At 34.3% G+C, this 21,665-nt stretch overlaps 2 protein-coding genes and 1 long non-coding RNA gene across 3 annotated transcripts in view; all 3 read right to left on the bottom strand.

The window, feature by feature from the left end:
• Positions 1–257: 257 nt before the first annotated feature.
• LOC131851905 (uncharacterized) lies at positions 258–4,295 on the bottom strand. Its single transcript, XM_059202459.1, has one exon. It carries the CDS (start codon positions 4,293–4,295, stop codon positions 258–260), a length of 4,038 nt encoding a protein of 1,345 aa, XP_059058442.1.
• Positions 4,296–4,373: 78 nt separating this feature from the next.
• LOC131851904 (uncharacterized) lies at positions 4,374–6,348 on the bottom strand. Its single transcript, XR_009357902.1, has 3 exons — positions 6,137–6,348; positions 5,309–5,502; positions 4,374–4,512 (listed from the first exon to the last, which is right to left on the bottom strand). It is a non-coding gene; the product is annotated as an uncharacterized LOC131851904 (long non-coding RNA).
• An 11,071-nt stretch (positions 6,349–17,419) lies between these two features.
• The window catches only part of LOC131851901 (putative inorganic phosphate cotransporter), a 29,427-nt gene continuing 25,181 nt past the window's right edge, over positions 17,420–21,665 (bottom strand). Inside the window, exons 10-11 of the mRNA XM_059202456.1 lie at positions 18,274–18,419; positions 17,420–17,494 (exon numbers count right to left, since the gene is read on the bottom strand). Coding sequence (XP_059058439.1) covers position 17,494; positions 18,274–18,419 — 147 coding nt within the window. The 3' untranslated portion in view covers positions 17,420–17,493. The remainder of the gene's footprint in view (positions 17,495–18,273; positions 18,420–21,665) is intronic.

The raw sequence follows: 21,665 nt of genomic DNA, 5'->3' as shown, positions 1-21,665 counted from the left end.
ACATATGAATGTGAATGGTTATAAGCGCAGAGGAAGACCGAAAAAGAGATGGATGGTGTTCTGGAGTAATCATAGCGGATTTTCGGGAATAATGAAATTAAAAGACGCAGAGTAACTTGTACGACTTCTATATTTTTAACTTAATAAAAACTACAAAATTGTATGAGCACAAATCGCAAAAGTGTAGTATTTGCGTAAATAAAATAAGTAGGCGCTTTGACTTCACAACATGCCCCCCGGCATTGAAAGCTACGCTTTCAATCAGACTCCGATGATACTGGTAATGGGCAGATTTTGCTAAAGGCTCGCCGAATAACTCCAGTGGATGTCCGGATATCAGCAACCCGTACTATGCCGTCAAGACCAGGATGAACTCCCACAACTCTTCCCAATTTCCACTTTAATGGCGGAAGATTATCCTCCTTAATTACTACCAACGTATTCAATTTTAAATTATCCTTGCAAGTACGCCACTTAACACGTTGTTGCAATTCTGCAATGTACTCTTTGCTCCATCTAGCCCAAAAATGTTGTCGTAATTGCTCAATGCGTTGGAACCGTGTTAATTTATTTGTGGAATGTCTTTGATAATCTCGGTCTGGCAAAGAAGTCAGAGACCGCCCAATTAAAAAATGGCCTGGGGTTAATGGATTATAGTCCGCAGGATCCGAAGAAAGTGGTGTCAGGGGTCGAGAGTTCAGCACTGCTTCAATTTGTATGAGAGTGGTGTTAAGCTCTTCATAGGTTAATGTACAATTACCCAACACTCTCTGTAAGTGGTATTTTGTCGACTTTACACCCGCTTCCCATAAACCTCCGTAATGAGGAGCATACGCCGGAATAAAATGGAAGTCAATGCCATCACAGGCTGCACTTTCGCCTAAAGAATTACAATTCGTCTTTAGAAATTTTGAAATGTCGTTGTATGCACCCACAAATGAGGTACCATTATCGGAATAAATATTGACAGGTTTACCTCTTCGCGAAATGAATCGACGTAAAGCAAGTATATAATTATTACTAGTTAAATCGCCTACCAACTCTAAATGAATAGCTTTGGTAGTGAAGCAAACAAAAACTGAAATATAAACCTTTACTAGCTTACAACCGCGGCCTTGTCGACTAGCGGACATAATAGGTCCGGCATAATCGACACCGACCGTTTCAAAGGGATAGCCACCAGAAAGTAGGCGCTGCTGTGGTAAATTTCCCATCAGGGGGGTTACAATTTTACCCTTCATGCGTGTACATCTGATACAATTGTGATAACAGGTTTTCGCTAAATTTCGCCCGCCTATAGGCCAATACCTTTCTCTTATAGATGCTAGCAACAATTGAGGACCGGCATGCATTAGCCGTTTATGCTCATAAATAAATAATAATTTTGTAAAAATGTGACTGGACTGTAAAATTATAGGATGTTTTTTATCTTGTGAAAAATTTGAATTATCAATACGACCTCCGACGCGCATTAATTTATTTTCGTCCATAAAGACGTTCAGTTTTAATAGTTGACTGTTTTTTGGCAAATTATCATTATTTAACAGTAACTTGTACTCGGGAAAGGATTCATATTGACTATTTGAAATAATTAAAACTAAGGCGTCGCGTAAGTCTACCTCTTCTAAAAAATTTGATACTACAAATACCTTTTTACAATATTTGATAAATCTTAAAACATAGGCAACTGATCGCAATAGTCTTAAATAATTAGAAAAGCGACTAAATTCAATGAGCCCACAGGAATTGTTATTGTTAATAACAATAGCATTTAGAGATATGTCTGGTTTAATTTCTGGGAGAACTTCAACACACTTCAGTTGCGTAGGCCACTTCGACAAGTCATTCATGAGAAATTGCGGACCAGACCACCATAAGTTTAAACCTTGCAGATTACTAATATCCACACCACGAGATATTAGATCTGCTGAGTTTTCATCAGTTGGTACGTGTCGCCATGTACAATTTTCTGTCCTTTCTAAGACTTCAGCAACACGATTACGTACAAAAGGCTGAAGTCTAGAAGGCAGCATACGTAACCAACCTAAAACTATGGTGGAATCTGTCCAGCAGTAAGCTTGATCTATTCCCAATCTAAGCGACGTGATGACCTTATCATATAGCCGCGCTCCCATCAACGCACCGCACAGTTCCAACCTGGGTATTGTAGTAGGCTTAATAGGAGCTACTCGGCTCTTAGCCATTAACAACCGAACCATAACTTCACCAGAAGTACTGACGCTACGCAAATAAATGCAAGCTCCATATGCACGCTCTGAAGCGTCCGAAAAAACATGCAACTCTAACGACTTACAGGAGTCGCAAATAACAATCCTCGGTACACGAAGATCGTTCAAAAGAGGCAAAGTTTTACGAATGTAATTCCAATGACGATTAATATCATCAGTTAATGGTTCGTCCCAAGCTAATTTTTTAATCCAAAGCTGCTGTAACAATATTTTCATATTAACTATGCATGGAGCCAAAAGTCCCAATGGGTCAAAAATTCGAGCAATCATCGAAAGAATATCACGTTTTGTATTACCATTAGGAACTAGAGAACTTATTGGGAAACAGAGTTCATCAGAATCTGTGTGCCAACTAAGACCTAATAACTTATTTGGCTCATCACTCCCAATATTCAAATCGAATGATGATGCTTGAACGTCCTGAGGATCAATCATCAAAAGAGGATTATTCGATTTCCATTTTCTTAATGGCATACATGCAGAAGCAAGTACATTAGTAACTTGCTTACGTATAGCTTGAACTTCAGCCAAATCGTTACCGCCCGTTAATAGATCATCAACGTAAAAATCATGTTGAATGATCTCGGAAATTTTATCATCCTTGCAGTCGATTCCTAACTGCTTTAGACAGCGTGTAGCCAGAAATGGAGCACTGGATGTTCCATATGTGACCGTGTTCAATATGAATTTTGTAATTGGCTCAGCTACATTACTACGCCACAGTATTTGCTGCAGATGTCTATCAGACGGGTGGACAATTATTTGTCTGTACATTTTTTCAACATCTGCAGACAAAACATATTTATGCTGCCTAAATCGAAGCAATATGGATATCAAATCATCTTGGACGGTGGGACCAATCATTTGGATGTCATTGTAAGAAACACCTGAGGTCGTAGGAGAACTGGCATTAAATACAACACGGAGTTTGGTGCTCGTGCTACTATCTCGCATAACACCGTGATGAGGAATGAAATATTCCTTTTCATCTACCTCAGGCTGTTTATATTCTGACATATGGCCAAGCGATTTATACTCTGTCATGAAGTTGCTATACATATCTCTCAATTCAAGATTGCTCGTCAACCTACGCTCTAAAGAAAATAAACAGTGTTCCGCTCGATGAAACGAATTACCTAAAACAGAAGAATCATGTTTAAGCGGTATACGGACGCAGAAACGACCGTCATCGAGGCGCGTTGTGTTCGCAACAAAATGTTCCTCACACATTCTTTCTTCCGGAAAATAATTTGATTTGGAGCATATCTCTTCCAGCTGCCAGAATCGTGTCAAGTCAGCTCGAATGTCGTCCAAATCATGACTTGCACTAGAATCAATTTTATTAAAATTACATTTTATATCATTTAAATGCATAATTGTGTCATGATGACTAAAGATAGGACCTGAAATTATCCACCCTAATCTGGTTTCGCACAATACAGGCTTTTTCTTACCTAATATTATTCTCCGCGTCCCTACCAAATCCCAAAAGAGATCGGCACCAATCAAGATATCAACATCTGCTGGTACAAAGAACGTAGGATCCGCCAAACTAATGTCAGTAGGGATGTCAATATTAGAAATATTAATTTCGTGACCGGGTACATTACTTGTGATTGATGGCAAAACATAACATTGAAGCTCAGAAGAGAAACTGTTATTCAACGACGTCATGTGCACATGACAAGTTTTGCCTACGCGTAAAGTTGCGTTATTTACACCCATGATTGACTTATCTACCTGACAGGTTTCCAAATTTAATTGTCGACACAATCTCTCAGTCATTAGACTTGATGTACTACCACTGTCTAATATTGCACGTACTATATGTTCGTGATTATTCTTGTCATATAATTTTACCAACGCAGTAGATAATAATACATCACATTGAATTTTATTATAACTAGACATATTTGCTGCTAAAGTTACATTGTCAGAAGCAGCAGTCGTTGAAGACGACGCTAAATGTGTAGTTTCGGATACGACTCTATTTTCATTACGAATATGATGATCATATGAATCAGAGTGTTGTGTCGACGCTTGCATATTTTGCAACCTGGCCTTTTGCATAGATTAGCAAAATGACCTACACGAAAGCAATTGAAACATACCTTAAAACTGGGTAGTACCTTTAGGCGCGCTTCAACGCTCAACGCAAGAAACTGGGGGCAACCGGTTAGACTATGGTCACCCTTACACTTAGGGCAGATTCGATTATGTGATTCTGCTGTATTGGAATTCTGATGTGGATGACTGCCATGAACTGAAACCATAGATTTTAATTTCATAGTCGATTTATGATTTAAATTGCCCTGATTGACACGTGAAAGCTCTAATGTTTCAATCAAATCTGCACGATTTCGGATAAATTCTAGAAAGGTGTCAAAGGTAATTGAAGTATCTTTATGTGAATGCCCCTTAAATTCCTCCCACTCTCTATAAGTTTTACTATCTAATTTATGGGTAATAATATGGATTAAAAGGGTATCCCAATGTTTGACAGGTTCACCTAATGATTCAAGTGCCCGCAAGTTTTTATTTACCTGATCAATTAACCGCTTTAAATTTGCTGATGACTCCTTTGTTATTGCTTCCACATTGAACAAAGAAGACACATGATTTTGTATCAACAGACGTTTGTTATCAAATCTATCGCACAAAAGTTTCCACGCAACAGCATAATTACTAGATGAAAACTCAACTGATTGAATTACCACGGCAGCAGAACCCTCTAACGATGCACGCAAATAGTGAAATTTATTCACTTCGTCTATTTCATCATTGTTGTGTATAAGGCTAGTAAAGGTGTCTCTAAATTCCAAATAATCATCGTATGAACCACTGAATCGCGGTAGCTGGATGGTCGGAAGACGCACCAGCTTATGATTATTGCTCGCTCGAGTACCTCCATCACTACCCATATTGCTCATAGTCTCAACATTAACATTTTGTAAACCTTGGGCTTTCGCGATTGCCTTGAAATATTGTGATTCAAAGTCGGAGCGCTCTTTAAATTGCTCTTCACTATTATCAACTATACATTCAAGGCGCAACTGTACCTGATCATACTGTTCATACAACGACTCAATTTTACCCATACGTAATTGTAATTCTCTGGCATCCGAGAGACTTAACGGTTCATCAGTTAGTGTATGCAAATAATTAATAAATGCAGTTAAACGGCCTTTAAAACTGCCTCGCTTTTTTATTAACTCCTTTTCTTCGGTCATTATGGGATTCGAGTGTTGTCGACCTGGAATTTATACAATTAAAAAATTAATTCTAATTAATGAAATAAAGATCTACGATCAATAGGTATGAATATAAAATATTAAGCTAACAATATGTTAATTCGATAAAGAAATATATTTATATGTATATTATATAAATCTAGTAAATGTACTGTAAATGTTGTGACATTACATATATTACATATGCACAAGCATAAGTACCGATTCAAATTGACATTAATAGAGAAAATACTAGATTGTTTCTTAACTTGCTGTCGTACATACGGCAAATTATTTGTTTAACATAAATGTACAGATTCCTTAAGTACCTAAATTGTAAAATAATATAGAACCTGACAATAAAATTAAACACCAAACACCAAAGTAACATTTAACACAAAAGAATTAGTTATACCTACTTTACTTACATACAACTGACGTGAATAACTATTGAAATTTGCAATTATAAGGCATATATTTTGATAATTAACTCAAACAATGTAGCATTAGTGCTTACTATACTTAATTAAGTAGATTTGTAGTTAATTTTAGCAAATTATGAAAAAGTACTAATATTATTCACAATGCAGTAGGTAGGAAACCAATGAAGTTAAAATAAAGTGATACAGATAAATAACGTAATTATCGTTTACTAACCTTAATAAAGTTTTTGATTTACTTATAATATTACCTGTAGAGTGTTGGGATAAGTTTATTATATAGTAATTTATACTTAACACCACTATAAATTACACTCGATTCACATCCAATGGTAGGTAGTTCTGCCGGTCAACTTGCATCCAATTAATTTCTCTTTTATTTCTTGTATTTCGATTTAATTCCACAAAATAATAACTGATCCGCATTTAATTCACATCCGGCTTCGATATAGGACCATGTTCTGGAGTAATCATAGCGGATTTTCGGGAATAATGAAATTAAAAGACGCAGAGTAACTTGTACGACTTCTATATTTTTAACTTAATAAAAACTACAAAATTGTATGAGCACAAATCGCAAAAGTGTAGTATTTGCGTAAATAAAATAAGTAGGCGCTTTGACTTCACAACAGATGGACTGTGAAAGATGGTATGGTAAGAAAGGAAGTAAATAACGAGATGACTGCGAACAGGGATGAATGGAAGAGAAAAACATATTACAAGGACCACAAATAAATGGGATAAGGAAAAAGCAGATGATGATATATTTATAAAGGTGTATGAAGGTAGATCCTAATAGATCTAGAACATTCTCTGTGCTTGTACATTGTATTCACATTTTAAAAGAATCTCTGGCAGTTTTGTATATCCGTATAGTGTATATTACATAGTATAAAACAAAGTCGCTGTCGCTGTCTGTCCGTCCCTATGTATGCTTAAATTTTGAAGTGTTTTTTTTAATAGTTAGAGTGATTCAAGAGGAAGGATTATATGTATATAATACATGTACACCCATGCGAAGCCTAGTGCGAATAGCTAGTATATATATATATAGATATATATAAAATCCATCGCCCATACTTGCCATAAACTTTACTTTGTTGTTGTATATTGTTATTATTAAACAAGTTTTGATTGTGTTGTTTATACCAAAGTTAGTCAATTGTTCATGTGCCATTTTCTCACTGCAGGAAGAAGCAACAGCGAACGCCAGAGGCAATTCTAAATTGGTCGACAAAGAGGAACAAATCTAAATATCGATTTATGATAATATAATAATAATAATAATATTACCGCATGACGAGAACCTCGTGAAAGCCGAAACTGAGATAGAGAGAAAATATCTCGACCTGGCTCACGAGGTGACCGAAATGTGGTGGGTGATGTCCACCGAAATCATTCCAATCGTTATGTCGGTGAACGGTCTTATCCCAACCAGTCTGGAACAACATCTCAGACGGTTGGGATTCCGAGGCGGCTCACTCCCGGGAAAGATGCAGAAAGCGGTGCTCTTAGATTCTGCCCGCATTGTACGCCGGTTTCTCTCCCTGGGGCCCTGATCCCCCGGCCGACTGTCCTTCTGCCGGGGGTAAGTTGCCATCTCCTCTCCTTAAGAGGGAAGATGAGAATTTTTGGAAAAAAATAATAAAAATAATCTCAGGACAATTCACACAGCGTCATCTAGACCCAAGTATAAGCTAGCTAAAGCTTGTGTTATGGTAACTAGATAACTGATACATATACATAGATTTTTTTGTAAATATATACATATTATATATAGAAAATACTCAGATCGATACAAACAATCGTACTCACAAATACAAATGTTTGTGCCGTGCGAGGAATCGAACCCGCGACCATCGGTCGTAAAGCTAGACAGCTAGACCACCGAGGTCGTCGAGGTTTTCGATTTATGATAATGTAAGTCAATTGTATAATACTATTTCTTTAGACTTGAGACACAGTTGGTGTACGGTGCGTCACCATACAGCCATCAGCATTTTACACCACTCCGCGTCCATACAACGCCCACACATACCACTTTCTCTTCAGTACACCAAATACTCACAAGCAAGCATCAGTCCACACTCAGTCATCGTGTACTCAATATATCAAGTTGGAAAGCAGCTCGGACTTATCATTTATACATCATAGCATCCAGATTGTGTGGGTCCCAGCAGGCTCATTTTTTTTATCTACTATGGTGGCAATCAAGCTTACGGCCCATCTGATGGTAAATGGTTACCGTAGCCTATGAACGCCTGAAACACCAGGGGTATCACTTGCGCGTTGCCGACCCTTAAGAAACCTTAATATACCCTTCTTGAAAAACCCCATGCTGTAGTCTAAAACTTCCTGCCGAAGTTTCCCACGAGCTCATACATCTTTATGGTACCAAAATTCCACAAAATACTGATTTTCCACTCGAAGGAAAATCAGTATTTTGTATCTTCCCAGAAGCTCTCACCGATCAGATTAAGAAGTCGTATATATCGTGCTAAGGTTTGCAAAGTTGTTCTGCTGTTATTCCCCGGCTGGCACAGTCAGCTATATGAAGGTATGATTTCTTGAACAGTTGCGTATCTTGTAAGGCTGTAGAAAAAGGTCATACAGATAGTAACTGTAGCTACTAGTTACTAAAACAAACGATACTCGTTACTACAGTATCATTACATTACTTTTAATACAATAACAACAACAATTTTTTAGGCCGTAGTTATTTTTAGTATTTTTATATAAACTCTATACGTTATTGTTTTTTTGAGTCCTAAATATTCAAATTTGTCATTTTGAAATTCCACATAACAACGTAAAATTATGACATTTTCCATGAAGTGCCTTAAAGGACCCCTTTTAATAATATATTTTAGTCATCATATTATATATATTTTTAAGCTTTTTAATTTTAGGTTCTTAGTTGTACAATTAGGTTATGTAAATACTAGTAATAAATGAAAGTACTTTTATTAGTATGTTATATATTATTTCATTTATTATTTTGAATATTTAAAATTGTAATTGTGCCATAATTATCTTAAAAATGTAATTACCATTGTGCTATTGTGTAACGAGATTTGTTACATTTACTACTTTTTCTTACAGAGAAAAATTTCCATCGCTTTTATTTGGGGTCGGCGTAAATATAAAAAATCTCATTTTTAGCATTTTTTTATTATCGCAAGTAATATTATTTTGACTGGAATCATTACATAGTATAAAACAAAGTCGCTGTCGCCGTCTGTCCGTCCCTATGTATTCTTAAATCTTTAAAACTACTCAACGGAGTTTGAAGCGGTTTTATTTTAATAGATAGAGTGATTCAAGAGGAAGGTTTATATGTATAATACATGTACACCCGAAGCCCAGGAAAGAAACCAAGGATATTAGGTTCTTATAACTCACCAGTTAGAAGCGTTGACTACCAACCTTCTTGCATAAACTGGCCATATAACACAGATACATTTAATAAAAAATAGATTGTTAAAATGTCAAATTCATTCGCTTGCAAATTACTGATCTAAATAAGTTGTTAAATTAATTATTATTTGTTATTTTTAATTCTGATATTATATACACCGTTATATATTCAATCTTTTATTAATATCACTCCTTCTGTATATCAACACAGCTATATCAGCTACCTGCCAAAAAGTCCCGTCAAAATCAGTCCAACGATTTCAGAGATTAACCGAAACAAACAGACAGACAGGCAAATAATTTTAAAAAGTTATTTTGGTGTATGTACTGTATTTATATTAATATGCATGTAAAGAATGGTTATTTCAATATTACAAACAGACACTCCAATTTCATTTATAGGTATAGATAATTACCTATAAATAGAATATATTTACCTATGTTCATACGACCAATGCATTTAACAATACAAATAAAACGAAATTTTTTATAAACGTACAGACATATCGGTATTTCAGTCCCGAAATACAATACGAAATGTTATCGTTATTTTCAGAGTCCTTTTCAGTACTAAGCGGCTTAATGTAATATACCGAAGTTGATGGAGTTTCAGAAATTAATGAGTATACTGAAAGAGGTCTGTTTGAATTGAATTGTATTATAGGTATTATGTTTAGATGTTTTCATTCTTCTTAAAAATCTAAATATATATAACTCAAAGGTGACTGACATAGTGATCTATCAACGCACAGCCCAAACCACTGGACTGATCGGGCTGAAATTTGGCATGCAGGTAGATGTTATGACGTAGGCATCCGTTAAGAAAGGATTTTGATTAATTCTACCCCCAAGGGGATGAAATAGGGGATGAAAGTTTGTATGAAACTTTGTCAATATTAAACCGATCGGGCTGAGACTTTGCATGCATAAACCTACTATGATGTAGGCATCTCCTAAGAAAGGATTTTGATAAATTCCACCCCTAAGTCGGGTGTAAAAGCTTGTAGATGTATATATTTTTAACTATGTTTCAGATAGTTGATAACATATTTATCTTGCAATAGGAGCTTTTCACAGACTATATTACTTTAGTCCTGTCCAATTTTGTTGCATAAAAAACACGGGTACAAACATTTATTTTCATTTACGAATACCGACCCAAATCCATTAGTGGGTACGCCTCGGTCCGCTCGTGGTCTTATCCGGTTCATTAAGTACGATAATGTTACGTAGATATAAAATCAAATACATATATACAATAGCAATAATCTTTATTCAAATAAACTTAATGACACTTTTGATTAGTCATATTTTTTAGATTCGAAACGCAGGCTCACTACAAGAAGAATGAGAAAGAAACTCTCGTGATGGTCTTTTAAATAATTGTGGTCAGAATTGCATTTTTAAATTTTTTTTATTTATTCTATAATACATACTATAACTTATACGAAGGCGAGCTAGATGGCGTATGGTATTTTTTTGTAAATACAAACTATCAAAGCTGATAGATTATGGCATGATATATAGACCAATTCAAACAGGGATCGAAATTACAACATCCTGACCCAAGGTTCAAACTCCTAGCGGTGCTCTCAGCTACCAAAGTTGACATATATTACAATGCAGAATAATACGTAGAAGTCCAATTCAAATAGGGATCGAAAATACGAGGACCTGAGTCGAGGTTCGAACCCCTAGCGGTGCCCTCAGCTAAGTCGTATCCGTCAGAGAGGAGTTGGCCTTCAACCGCTGTATAAGTCTTGCCTCGGGTTTATAATGCCATCTGCACGCGTCCTTTATCGTTCAGTTTCGAAAACAGTAATGACCAATAATTCGAAAAAAAGGAATGTTCTAGAAGAATCGTGTCAAAACTCATAAAGATTCAGCGTTAAAATACTTCCAAAAGAAATGAAATGTTCGAGAAGAATTGTTCTTTAATTCATAAAAAGAAACATAACAATATCGATGTTCTATACGTGACGTTCTATTTTCAAATTTAACTTCGTCAAAGAAAAATAATGTTCGAGAAGAACGAATCAAAAAAGAAAAATAATGTTCGTTCTATTTTCAAATTTAACTTCGTCAAAGAAAAAGAATGTTCGAGAAGAACGAATTCATAAATTCATAAAAAGAAACAAAACAATATCGATGTTCTATACGTGTCGTTCTATTTTCAAATTTAACTTCGTCAAAGAAATGGAATGTTCGAGAAGAATTAATTCATAAAAAGAAACAAAATTCTAATTTCAAATTTAAACATTTTATTTTTAAAATACATTAAATGGCTATTTGAGATAGCAAACAGTTATCTTCACGCTAAATTATTAGCCAAAGAGTCTAAATACAATAATGCTGAACAAAATTTTCTTTTCCTTGAGAATTTTATAAACAGTGGCTCTTTATGACCACGTTAGGTTCCGATGCGTGTCGTAATGGCAGCGTGGCTTTAATATTGGACGAGAATGGAATACTGATCAGGGGTGAGATGCCTAACTGCCTTCGCTAGGAACGTTGGGTGATTGTTCCTTCCATACAATACGAAAATAGAAAACCCTAACGCAGAACAATTCTGGAATAATGAATAAATAACTGTGGACTATTCACATAGTATCAAAGGTCCCAAATAGGTAGAACTTATTGATCTTATCCTAATGTATATATATAATAATAATAACATGTACTGTTACGGAAGGAAGGACTGTATTAAGGCTGGTTAAAAATGAGACACGTTCCTAGGTGAGGTAAAATAGATGTAATCAGCTCGCTAGCAAAAATATAAAGACAATATGGCATAAGAAAACAAACGGTATATAAAAACAGAACGTCAATATATATATAAAAAACATAAAAACTATCAAAAAGGTTGCCATCGTCAACATGATGATGACCACAATGTTACGGAAGGAAGGATGGACTGTATTAGGGCTGGTTAAAAATGAGACACGTTCCTAGGTGAGGTAAAATAGGTGTAATCAGCTCGCTAGCAAAAATATAAAGACAATACGGCATAAGAAAACAAACGGTATATAAAAACAGAACGTCAAAATATATAATTCAAATATATATAAGAAACATAAAAACTATCAAAAAGGTTGCCATCGGCAACATGTACCTACTTAATAAGTAGATAAGAGATTTGCCTGCAGACAAACCCCGACAGGAGATTTGCAAGATTGTATTTTTTTTTATATTAAAATTTGATCTATCAATCTCACCTGATGTTAAGTGATGATGTAGTCTAAGCTATTACACGCAAGCTCAAATAGTGTCTATTCACTCTTGACTTGAAAGACCCAATGTTGTAAGAGGCAGGAAAAATAGACGCTGGTAGAGAGTTCCACTCCTTAGCTGCTCGCATAAGGAAAGATGATGCAAAACGGTTGGTTCGAGCAGCTGGGATGTCAATAGTGTATGGATGGAGCCACTCTCTACGTCTTTGTACGTTGATGGAACGGTGCTGGAGAAATAAGGTTGTGCAGTTCTTGAGCATATTCGTCAAAATGGAGCCTGTAGAACACCGATAGACAAGCCACTTTACGTCGGTGATTAAGACTGTGAAACCTCTTAGCTACAAGTGATTCGTCCCCGATAAGTCTCCTAGCTCGTCTGTCGATTGAGTCTAGAGCGTCAAGTTGGCACTGAGCGGATCCATTCGTAGTATTATTAATGTAGAATTTGAAATTTTGGTTATCTATCTATCTATCTATATAATAAAACAGTAGAGGTCGAATATCTGCACATAGCGCCAGAACCGAATCAGAGAGAAGTTAGAAGCGGAAAAGAACACATATAGATTTTATTCAAATTTATCGTTTCTCCATCTGTTTGTATAGTCTAATCTTCGTAACTGATGGACCAATTTAAATGAAATTTTGTATGGAGATAGCTTACATTCCGGGTCAAAATTCAAATTAAAAAATCATTTATTCATGTAGGATATTTTAGCCGCTTATGAACGTCAAATTTTTTTTCGTCAACGTACAAACTTGAATATCTTAGATAGTTTTAATCGGAAAATTAAGTAGTTCCCGTGATCTGCTTAGCTTGAGACTAGAGGGCGCTGTGTGAATTGTTAATAATAATAATGCTGAGTAGTGGCCAATGTTGCTGGATGATTTTCAGTAATTGTTCTTAGATATTATTGTATACTAGCTGCGCCCGCGGTTTCATCCACATGAAATTTATAGTCTATAAGGCCGTTCAAGTATTACATGTTCACATCATTATTGTAGAAAAAATCTGATATTTTAAAAATATATTAAAAGAAGCCAGTTTGTTTTGAGTACTAATGAAGTACCCAATGTAAAGATTATTACGAATATTGTAAGTAGCGTCATCTAGTAAGTATAGTTCGACCTGCTACACTGACTTTGGTCTATAAATACGGAGGTCGGTAGTTGCATAATCCTCTTTGGTTGGGTGAGCCGCGGCATTCAGTCGACGAGTGCAGAGCGTGCCGGTTGTGTTTTGGATACTAAAGTGAATTGTATTAGGAATGGGTTGATCCCAGTCTTAGTTGGACCTGGGGGGAAGCTGCAAGTAGTGAAGGCGAGTGTTAATGCATTCTAAAAGAGCTCTTTAAACCTACACCCGTGTCACAAGTCACGGGTGCTACTTCGGGTTTCTCTTGCGGTAGTCGGCTTCAAAGCCTCAGTCGTCCATAAGTAGTGCTTCTTACATACATAAGTACTATGGGGCGGCGGGAAGGTCTTTGCGTTGCTTATTTTGGATGACATGGGGCTGGGGGAGTCTAGATGATGACTACGTCATCGGTAGTTATTTACTTTTTTCACGAATAGCAACCCTCACATTATCTTTGCTAAAAACACAATACACTAATTGAAAAATGTTTACGTAAGGAAGGGGGGAGGGGGAGAGCTTTGGTTACTTTTGCCGACAAGGGGATGTGGGGCGGGGGATGGGGGGGGGGTAAATAACTGTAATAAATCTGTTTACATAATATCTGAACGGCTATATGTTATTCTAATGTATAAGCTATATTACTGTAAATATTCATCAAAATCGGTTCAGTAGTTTTTGCGAGTGACAAACATCCATACTCACAAACATTTGCATTTATGTTATTACTAGGTAACCCGTGCAACTTTGTCTGCGTTTCATTTCTTCACCTTTTGCAATATTTTTCATTGCAGCTCCGCTCCTATTGGTCGTAGCGTAATGTTATATACCTTATAGCCTTCCTCTACAAATGGACTATCCAACACAAAAATAATTTTTCAATTCAAATCAGTTCCTGAGATTTGCGCGTTCAAACAAACAAACTCTTCAGCTTTATAATATTACTATATATTATGATATATTCATGTAACATTTTTTTTATTGAACCGGATCTTAAATTATCTACACATATAAATAAAATTGGAGTGTCTGTTTGTAATATTGAAATAACCGTTTTTTACTACATACATATGAATGTAAATACGGTACATACATAAAAGTAACATTTTTTACAATTTTCGTCTGTCTATCTGTCTGTCTGTTCCGGCTAATCTCTGAAATGGTTGGATCGATTTTGATGGAACTTCTTTTGGCAGGTAGCTGATGTAATAAGGCGTAACTTAGGCTGTCTTTGTTTTAGACAAATTAAGTTAAATTCCACGCGAACGAAGTCGCGGGCGCAGCTTGTAATTAACAAATATATTACTATTGATGTAACAGGTTTTTTAGTTGAACCGGATCTTAAATTATAATTAATAAATATCAGTAATTAATCATTTTGAACAATGTTTACTGCCGCTTCAAACTTTGAAAGAGTCGGCCTATTGAAAAACTTGCACAACTTTTATGATTAATCATTAAACTTTAAATTTATTGCCTCTCATTAATGAATAGATTACGTCCATAAATAGCATAAAACAAATTCATTGTTTCCGTTTGTCTGTTCCTCCATTTACATCTCCTAAACTGGACGCGTGACGTCTCTATCGTTTTCAGAATTTGTATACAGATGTTCAATCATTACATAGTATAAAATAAAGTTTGCTGTCGCTGTCTGTCCGTCCCTATGTATTCTTAAACCTTTGAAAGTACGCAACGGATTTTGAAGTGGTTTTTTTTAATAGATAGAGTGATTCAAGAGGAAGGTTTATATATATAATACATGTATACTCGAGCGAAGCCGGGCGAGTAGATAGTTAGTTATATAATGCTCTTTCCCAGAAAATCAGCTCCTCCTACTCAGTATAATTATATTTTCTAACCATTCAGAAAACTCATTTAATAATACGTACAAAATTTAATCTAAATCGATCCAGCCGTTTAGTAAAAGGTACATGAAAAACATAACAAACAACCATATTTTAAAAATACCTGCTATTTACTTATACTTATTTATATATATATTTTTTATTATTATTTTGTTTATGTTTAATTTAAAAATTACTTAAACCTTTATCAAAATTCTTATATCATGTCAATAACCTACATTAATCAAGAAATAAGAAAGAACATTTGCTTCTAATTATTATTAGATTTACTATTATTTCTTGTACTATATATTTATATATATTGCTTTTTGACACGTATTCTATTTCTATTTCTATTTCTAATATTTTGTACAATAAAGAATTACAAAAAAAAAATTTTTTTTCATAATTAAACAATTAAGAGTCATTCCAGTAACTCTTTATTTACTTTAACTTCCTTGTTAGTTTCTAACAAGCAAAGTTCATAAACAATTGTTTAGAATGTATTTCTGCAAACATATATTTAAAAGAGGAACACGCAAGTTCATATAACATTCTTCTTGTGATGAGTCTGCGTTCTGAATGAGTGGTTGAAATAAAAAAAATACTTTAAAAGTAAAAAAAAAAACTTCATTCATTCATAATTTAAGAGCGTCGCCCTTATCGGCAGAGCTCCCGTTACCTTTCACGATCTTCATCCAAAAAAATGCTTATATTAAGTTTATTTGAATAAAGATTATTTCTATAAGCAAAGCCGATACTCACTAAACGATTACTTGTATGACGAGCGTCATGTACGCTCGTAATTTAAATGAAATTTTGTATGGAGATAGCTTACATTCCGGGTCAAAATTCAAATTCAAAAATCATTTATTCATGTAGGACATTTTAGCCGCTTATGAACGTCAAATTGTTTTTTTCCCCAAGTATCGTTTAGAAAAAGTCAATAGGTCTTTTATGGGAATAGGTATAAAAATTTACAATAAGATACCAAAGGATATATTGGAATTACTCTTAAATAAATTCAAAACATCCCTTAAATCATATTTACTGAGCAAAGCCTATTATTCACTAAACGATCACTTGAAATACGAGCGTGCATGGCAATAGTTGTTCATGCACTGGATTTTCATTTAACGTTAGACACCTATATAAATTTACATTGTAAATAAAGTGATTTTTAAAAAAAAATTCAATTGAGTTTCTTGCCAGTTCTTCTCAATTGGATCTATATACCGAACTGGAAGGTACGGACAAAAAGAAAATTATAATGTCAAAAATTTATGTTCATGAGCGGTTAAAACGTCCTGTAGGAATAAATGATTTTTGAATTTGAATATAATCCACACAATATTTGCTACCGTTTGAAATCTTATCTTAAATCAAGTCGCAATTTGGTCGATAGATTAAAATAAATAAATTGTTACATAAAAATCAATTCAAACGTGCATTGACTTGCTTTGTGTACATATTTTCTTCTGAATACAAAAGGTTCTATTCTCGCCAATTGGATACGAGCAATGACAATATTTATTCGATTCTATAGCATACAGACGCTTATGAAAGTTTAAAATGTTTTCAATTTATGTAACACTAGAAAAGAACAACACAATGGGGTCACTTGATGAGGCCCTGTTACCTTTAGAATATTCTGACTTGTTCAGTATTATTATCTGTGCTTTTTTATGTAGTAGTATTGGCAAAGAAGTGGCCTATAAACAGAACTACGGATATCACGTTATCATGTCACACCCGTGATACTCAATAGTTATTCTGGAGGACTAAGATGGTTTGCCCTTCTCACCACGCGCTCTCTTTTTATAGAAGGACAGAAATAATACAGTAATATTAATAAACAGTTTAATTTATACTATTAAGTTATTCTAAGAAATTTAAATAAAAAAAATTATTTACATGTTTTCAATCAATTGAAACTATTTGCTGCCCAAGCTCTGGAAAGAAAAAATACATAGGTATATGAAAATCAGTATGAAAATAACTAAAAATGTTTGATATGACATATTATAATAACTGTAATTATTGTGATTTAATACTATTTTGTATAATTTGTATTTTTACAAAAGCTTAGACTACAATATTTCTTTTAAAAGAAGAACAACAAAATTTTCTTTTATTATTATACATATCGCTGATTAAATGACAAAGGGCTACAACGCAAAAAAAACTGAAACTATTTTTTTTCCAAAAATGATACCTAATTCGTCATAATTTTTATATTAAAAACGACAAAATAACACTTATAGATTCGTAAAAAGAGTTAAAATATCGCAGTGAAAATTTTGATGAGCTCTCCTGTAAAATTTACCGTTTGCGTCATGTGGCCGTTGGCATTTAATCAGCGAGATATATATATATATATATTTAATTTAAATTAATGCAAATATGAACGGACAGATGGCCGTTGGGGCAGTAAAGTCCTCGAGTGGCGACCACGGACCGGAAGACGCAGCGTGGGAAGGCCTCCAGCAAGGTGGACCGACGATCTGGTCAAGATCGCTGGAAGGCATTGGATGCGAGCAGCGCAGGACCAATCGTCGTGGAGATCTTTGGGGGAGGCCTATGTCTAGCAGTGGACGTCTTCCGGGCTGTGATGATGATGATGATGATGAATGCAAATATATATTAAACAAATAATTTATTTGAATTTGTTTAAAACTCTCATTTAATTAAATTACAGAATGTTACAAATTAAGTATGATTGAATAATTACCAACAAATTGCATTTACTGGCCGTTTGGGACGAGGTTCGTTCCACGGCTGCTTATCCGCCGTGATGTACCGTATGAAGAATAAATTTGTGAAGAAGTACACGCCGGCTGCAATGAAGAATACCTTCCGCCATTCTGCTGGATCAGACTGTTAAAAAAAACAACAATAAACAAACAAATAATTATTACTCAAATCAACTCAATACAAACTAGTAGCAGTGGATAGGATTTTTTAATACTACTACCATAGTAAGACAAACAAACATACGGCTCATCTGATGGTAAATAGGTACCGTAGCCTATGGACGCCTGAAACACCAGGGGTATCACGTGCGCGTTGCCGACCCTTAAGAAACCTTAATATACCCTTCTTGAAAAACCCCATGTAGTCTCGTGAGAAAATCTCGACAGGTAGTTCATTCCACAATGTAAGTGTACGCGGGAGGAAGCTCCTCTGAAACCGCACTGTCCGAGACCACTTAGGTTCCAGCGTGTGGGGATGAATTCCCTATCGATGGCGAGTTGTGCGGTGGTAAAAGGTGGCCGTAGGCATCATGTCGAACAATTTTCAGAACACAGTCTATTGTATAATCGAAGTATACTATACGTATATTTGTGGTCTTACACATGTTAATAGTTGCAGAATTAAATGACATACAAATCAACATTATTTATATTATTAACCGGGTTTTAACACGAATCATTTTATGCCAAATACAGGTATTTACCTCTCTCGACGTTTCGACTAGGTTGCACTAGCCGTGGTCACGAGCTGACTGGAGTAACAGCGATGTCAATGTAGATAGGTGACAGCAGTTTTTTCATCTACCGTCACTAGATTGTTTAACGAAAGTTCGCGACACATAGCACTCACGGTATCCGTACACTTTTGACTATTGATGCTACTGAACTTTGCTTGTATTTATTTATGACTGGATTCCATGCAGATGATAATTTTAAGCTATCCCCTCTGTTGAGATTGAGATATTTCTTTATTTTAATTGCTTCCCGGATCATTCGTGTATAATAGTGGTGAGTAGAGAGGATCTTAGTCGAGAGAGGTAACTTTGTTTGCCATGAAATTATTCATATTAAGATCCGATTTATAATAAATAATATATTATTAAATTATAACACTTTATTGCACCAACATATAAAGGACATGAAAAAATTAAAAAAAAAAAAAAACTAAGTACAAAAGGCGGTCTTATCGCTAATGCAATCTCTTACAGACAACCTTTGAAAGAGAGTATTTACAAAAAAAAAATAGAGTAGGTGGCGCATTAGTGGAAACAATAAAATTGTATATACTTATGTAAACAAACTAAAATATAGTACATACACAAATTTACATATATATACATACATATGAATACACAATAATATAATATAATAATATAGTATACATCAAATAATTATACATAATCAAATGTTATACATATAAACCAGAAAAAAAAAATGTATATTGTTGCGGGTAAATGATACGATGTTGTTGGTCCAGACGATGTGTATTACAGATGATAATAAACTGACAAATGGGAAAAGCGCAACCAATAAATCAGACACAACGCGTAATGGAGGGTCGAAGGGTTTGCGATGATGCCTGGCTTCAAAGGCTTGCTAGAAATAATGATCTTATATACTAAATAACAATAGGAAAATGTAAGGTGGGGTCACACAGTTTGGACACGGCAGTGCTTAGTAGACAATATTGAATTTGTCTTACTAGACATTATTAAATGCAATTATTATTTTGATGTATCTAGGTGACTGTGTCCCATATATATCAAACACGAAAGTTTAAAAATATTATAAAATCATTGAGATTTTGAATCACTCGTTTCTAGTTCATACAAATGAATGATTTCACAATCCAAACTGAAGTCTGTACTATACATATACTGGTTTTAATTTAATAAAATAAATAGTAATGTTTGATTGTTGAACTATTACATGTTCACATGTACATATAAATTATATCCATCATAAATCTAATATAAAATGATAAAGAAAATGTTATTTGTATTCACAAAACAGACACTCCAATTTTATTTATATGTATAGATTATATATACATATAAATAAAATTGGGGTGTCTGTTTGTAATATTGAAATAACCGTTTTTTACTACATGCATATGAATATATATACGGTCCATATACCAAAATAACATTTTTTATAATTTTTGTCTGTCTGTCTGTCGGTCTGTTTGTTCCGGCTAATCTCTGAAATGGCTGGACCGGTTTTGATAAGACTTTTTTTGGCAGATAGCTGATGTAATAAGGAGTAACTTAGGCTACTTTTATTTTATAAAAATAAAGTTAAATTCTACGCGAACGAAGTCGCGGGCGTAGCTTGTAATTAACAAATATATTACTACTGATGTAACAGGTTTTTTTGTTGTTAAATTATAATTAATAAATATCAGTAATTAATCATTTTGAACAATTTTTTCTGTCTGTTATATTTTGGATTTTATTTTATTTTAGAAAAAAAACGGATAAAAATAAATTCCACGCGGACGAAGTCACGGGAACAGCTAGTTTCATATATGAATGCAAAGTCATGATTTATATGAGTTATCAAAAGGATCTAAGAATAACAAAAGATGTATTGGCACATTTGATTTATTATTTATGAATTGTGGCTTTGATAATATAATAAATATTACTATACAATATAATAAAAAATATATAATTTATATCTTTATATTTAAATACAAGTTGTACTCGCGACTAATGTATATATATATATAAATAAAATTGGAGTGTCTGTTTGTAATATTGAAATAACCGTTTTTTACTACATGCATATGAATATAAATACGGTACATACACCAAAAGAACATTTTTTACAATTTTTATCTGTCTGTTTGTTCCGGCTAATCTCTGAAATGGCTGGACCGATTTTGACTTGACGTTTTTTGGCAGGAAGCTGATGTAATAAGGAGTAACTTAGGTTACTTTTATTTTAGAAAAATAAAGTTACATTCCACGCGGACGAAGTCGCAGGAACAGTTAGTTTATAATAATAATCAAATAAAAACAATGTATAGAGCATCTATACAGCTTTTTTTTTATATTTGTACACAATATGTGAAGAAGACAATCCCATTGTATATATATCTATAGTAATTAACAAAAATAAAAAAAAAATCAACTTGAAATACTTAAAATAATATGATTTTGTCCAGAACAAAAACTATGCTGCAAAATAACAATTCAGAAACCACTTCAGAAATTTACTATTTTAATATATGTAAATATAAAAAAAAAATTCGTCGAACTTCAGTAATGAACTCTTACAACCTTACCTTTTCACCGTACCCACAAGTTTATATAAGAACGTGCACCTAAAACTGCACTAGCAGATTCCTACCAGATTTGGCTGGACA

This window comes from Achroia grisella, unplaced genomic scaffold, assembly GCF_030625045.1.
Source record: "Achroia grisella isolate CSIRO2021 unplaced genomic scaffold, CSIRO_AGI_Agris_v1 utg809, whole genome shotgun sequence".
Classification (NCBI taxonomy): Eukaryota; Metazoa; Arthropoda; class Insecta; order Lepidoptera; family Pyralidae; genus Achroia; species Achroia grisella.
The sequence above is the reverse complement of the archived record's forward strand: the minus strand, read 5'-3'. Positions and strand labels throughout refer to the sequence as shown.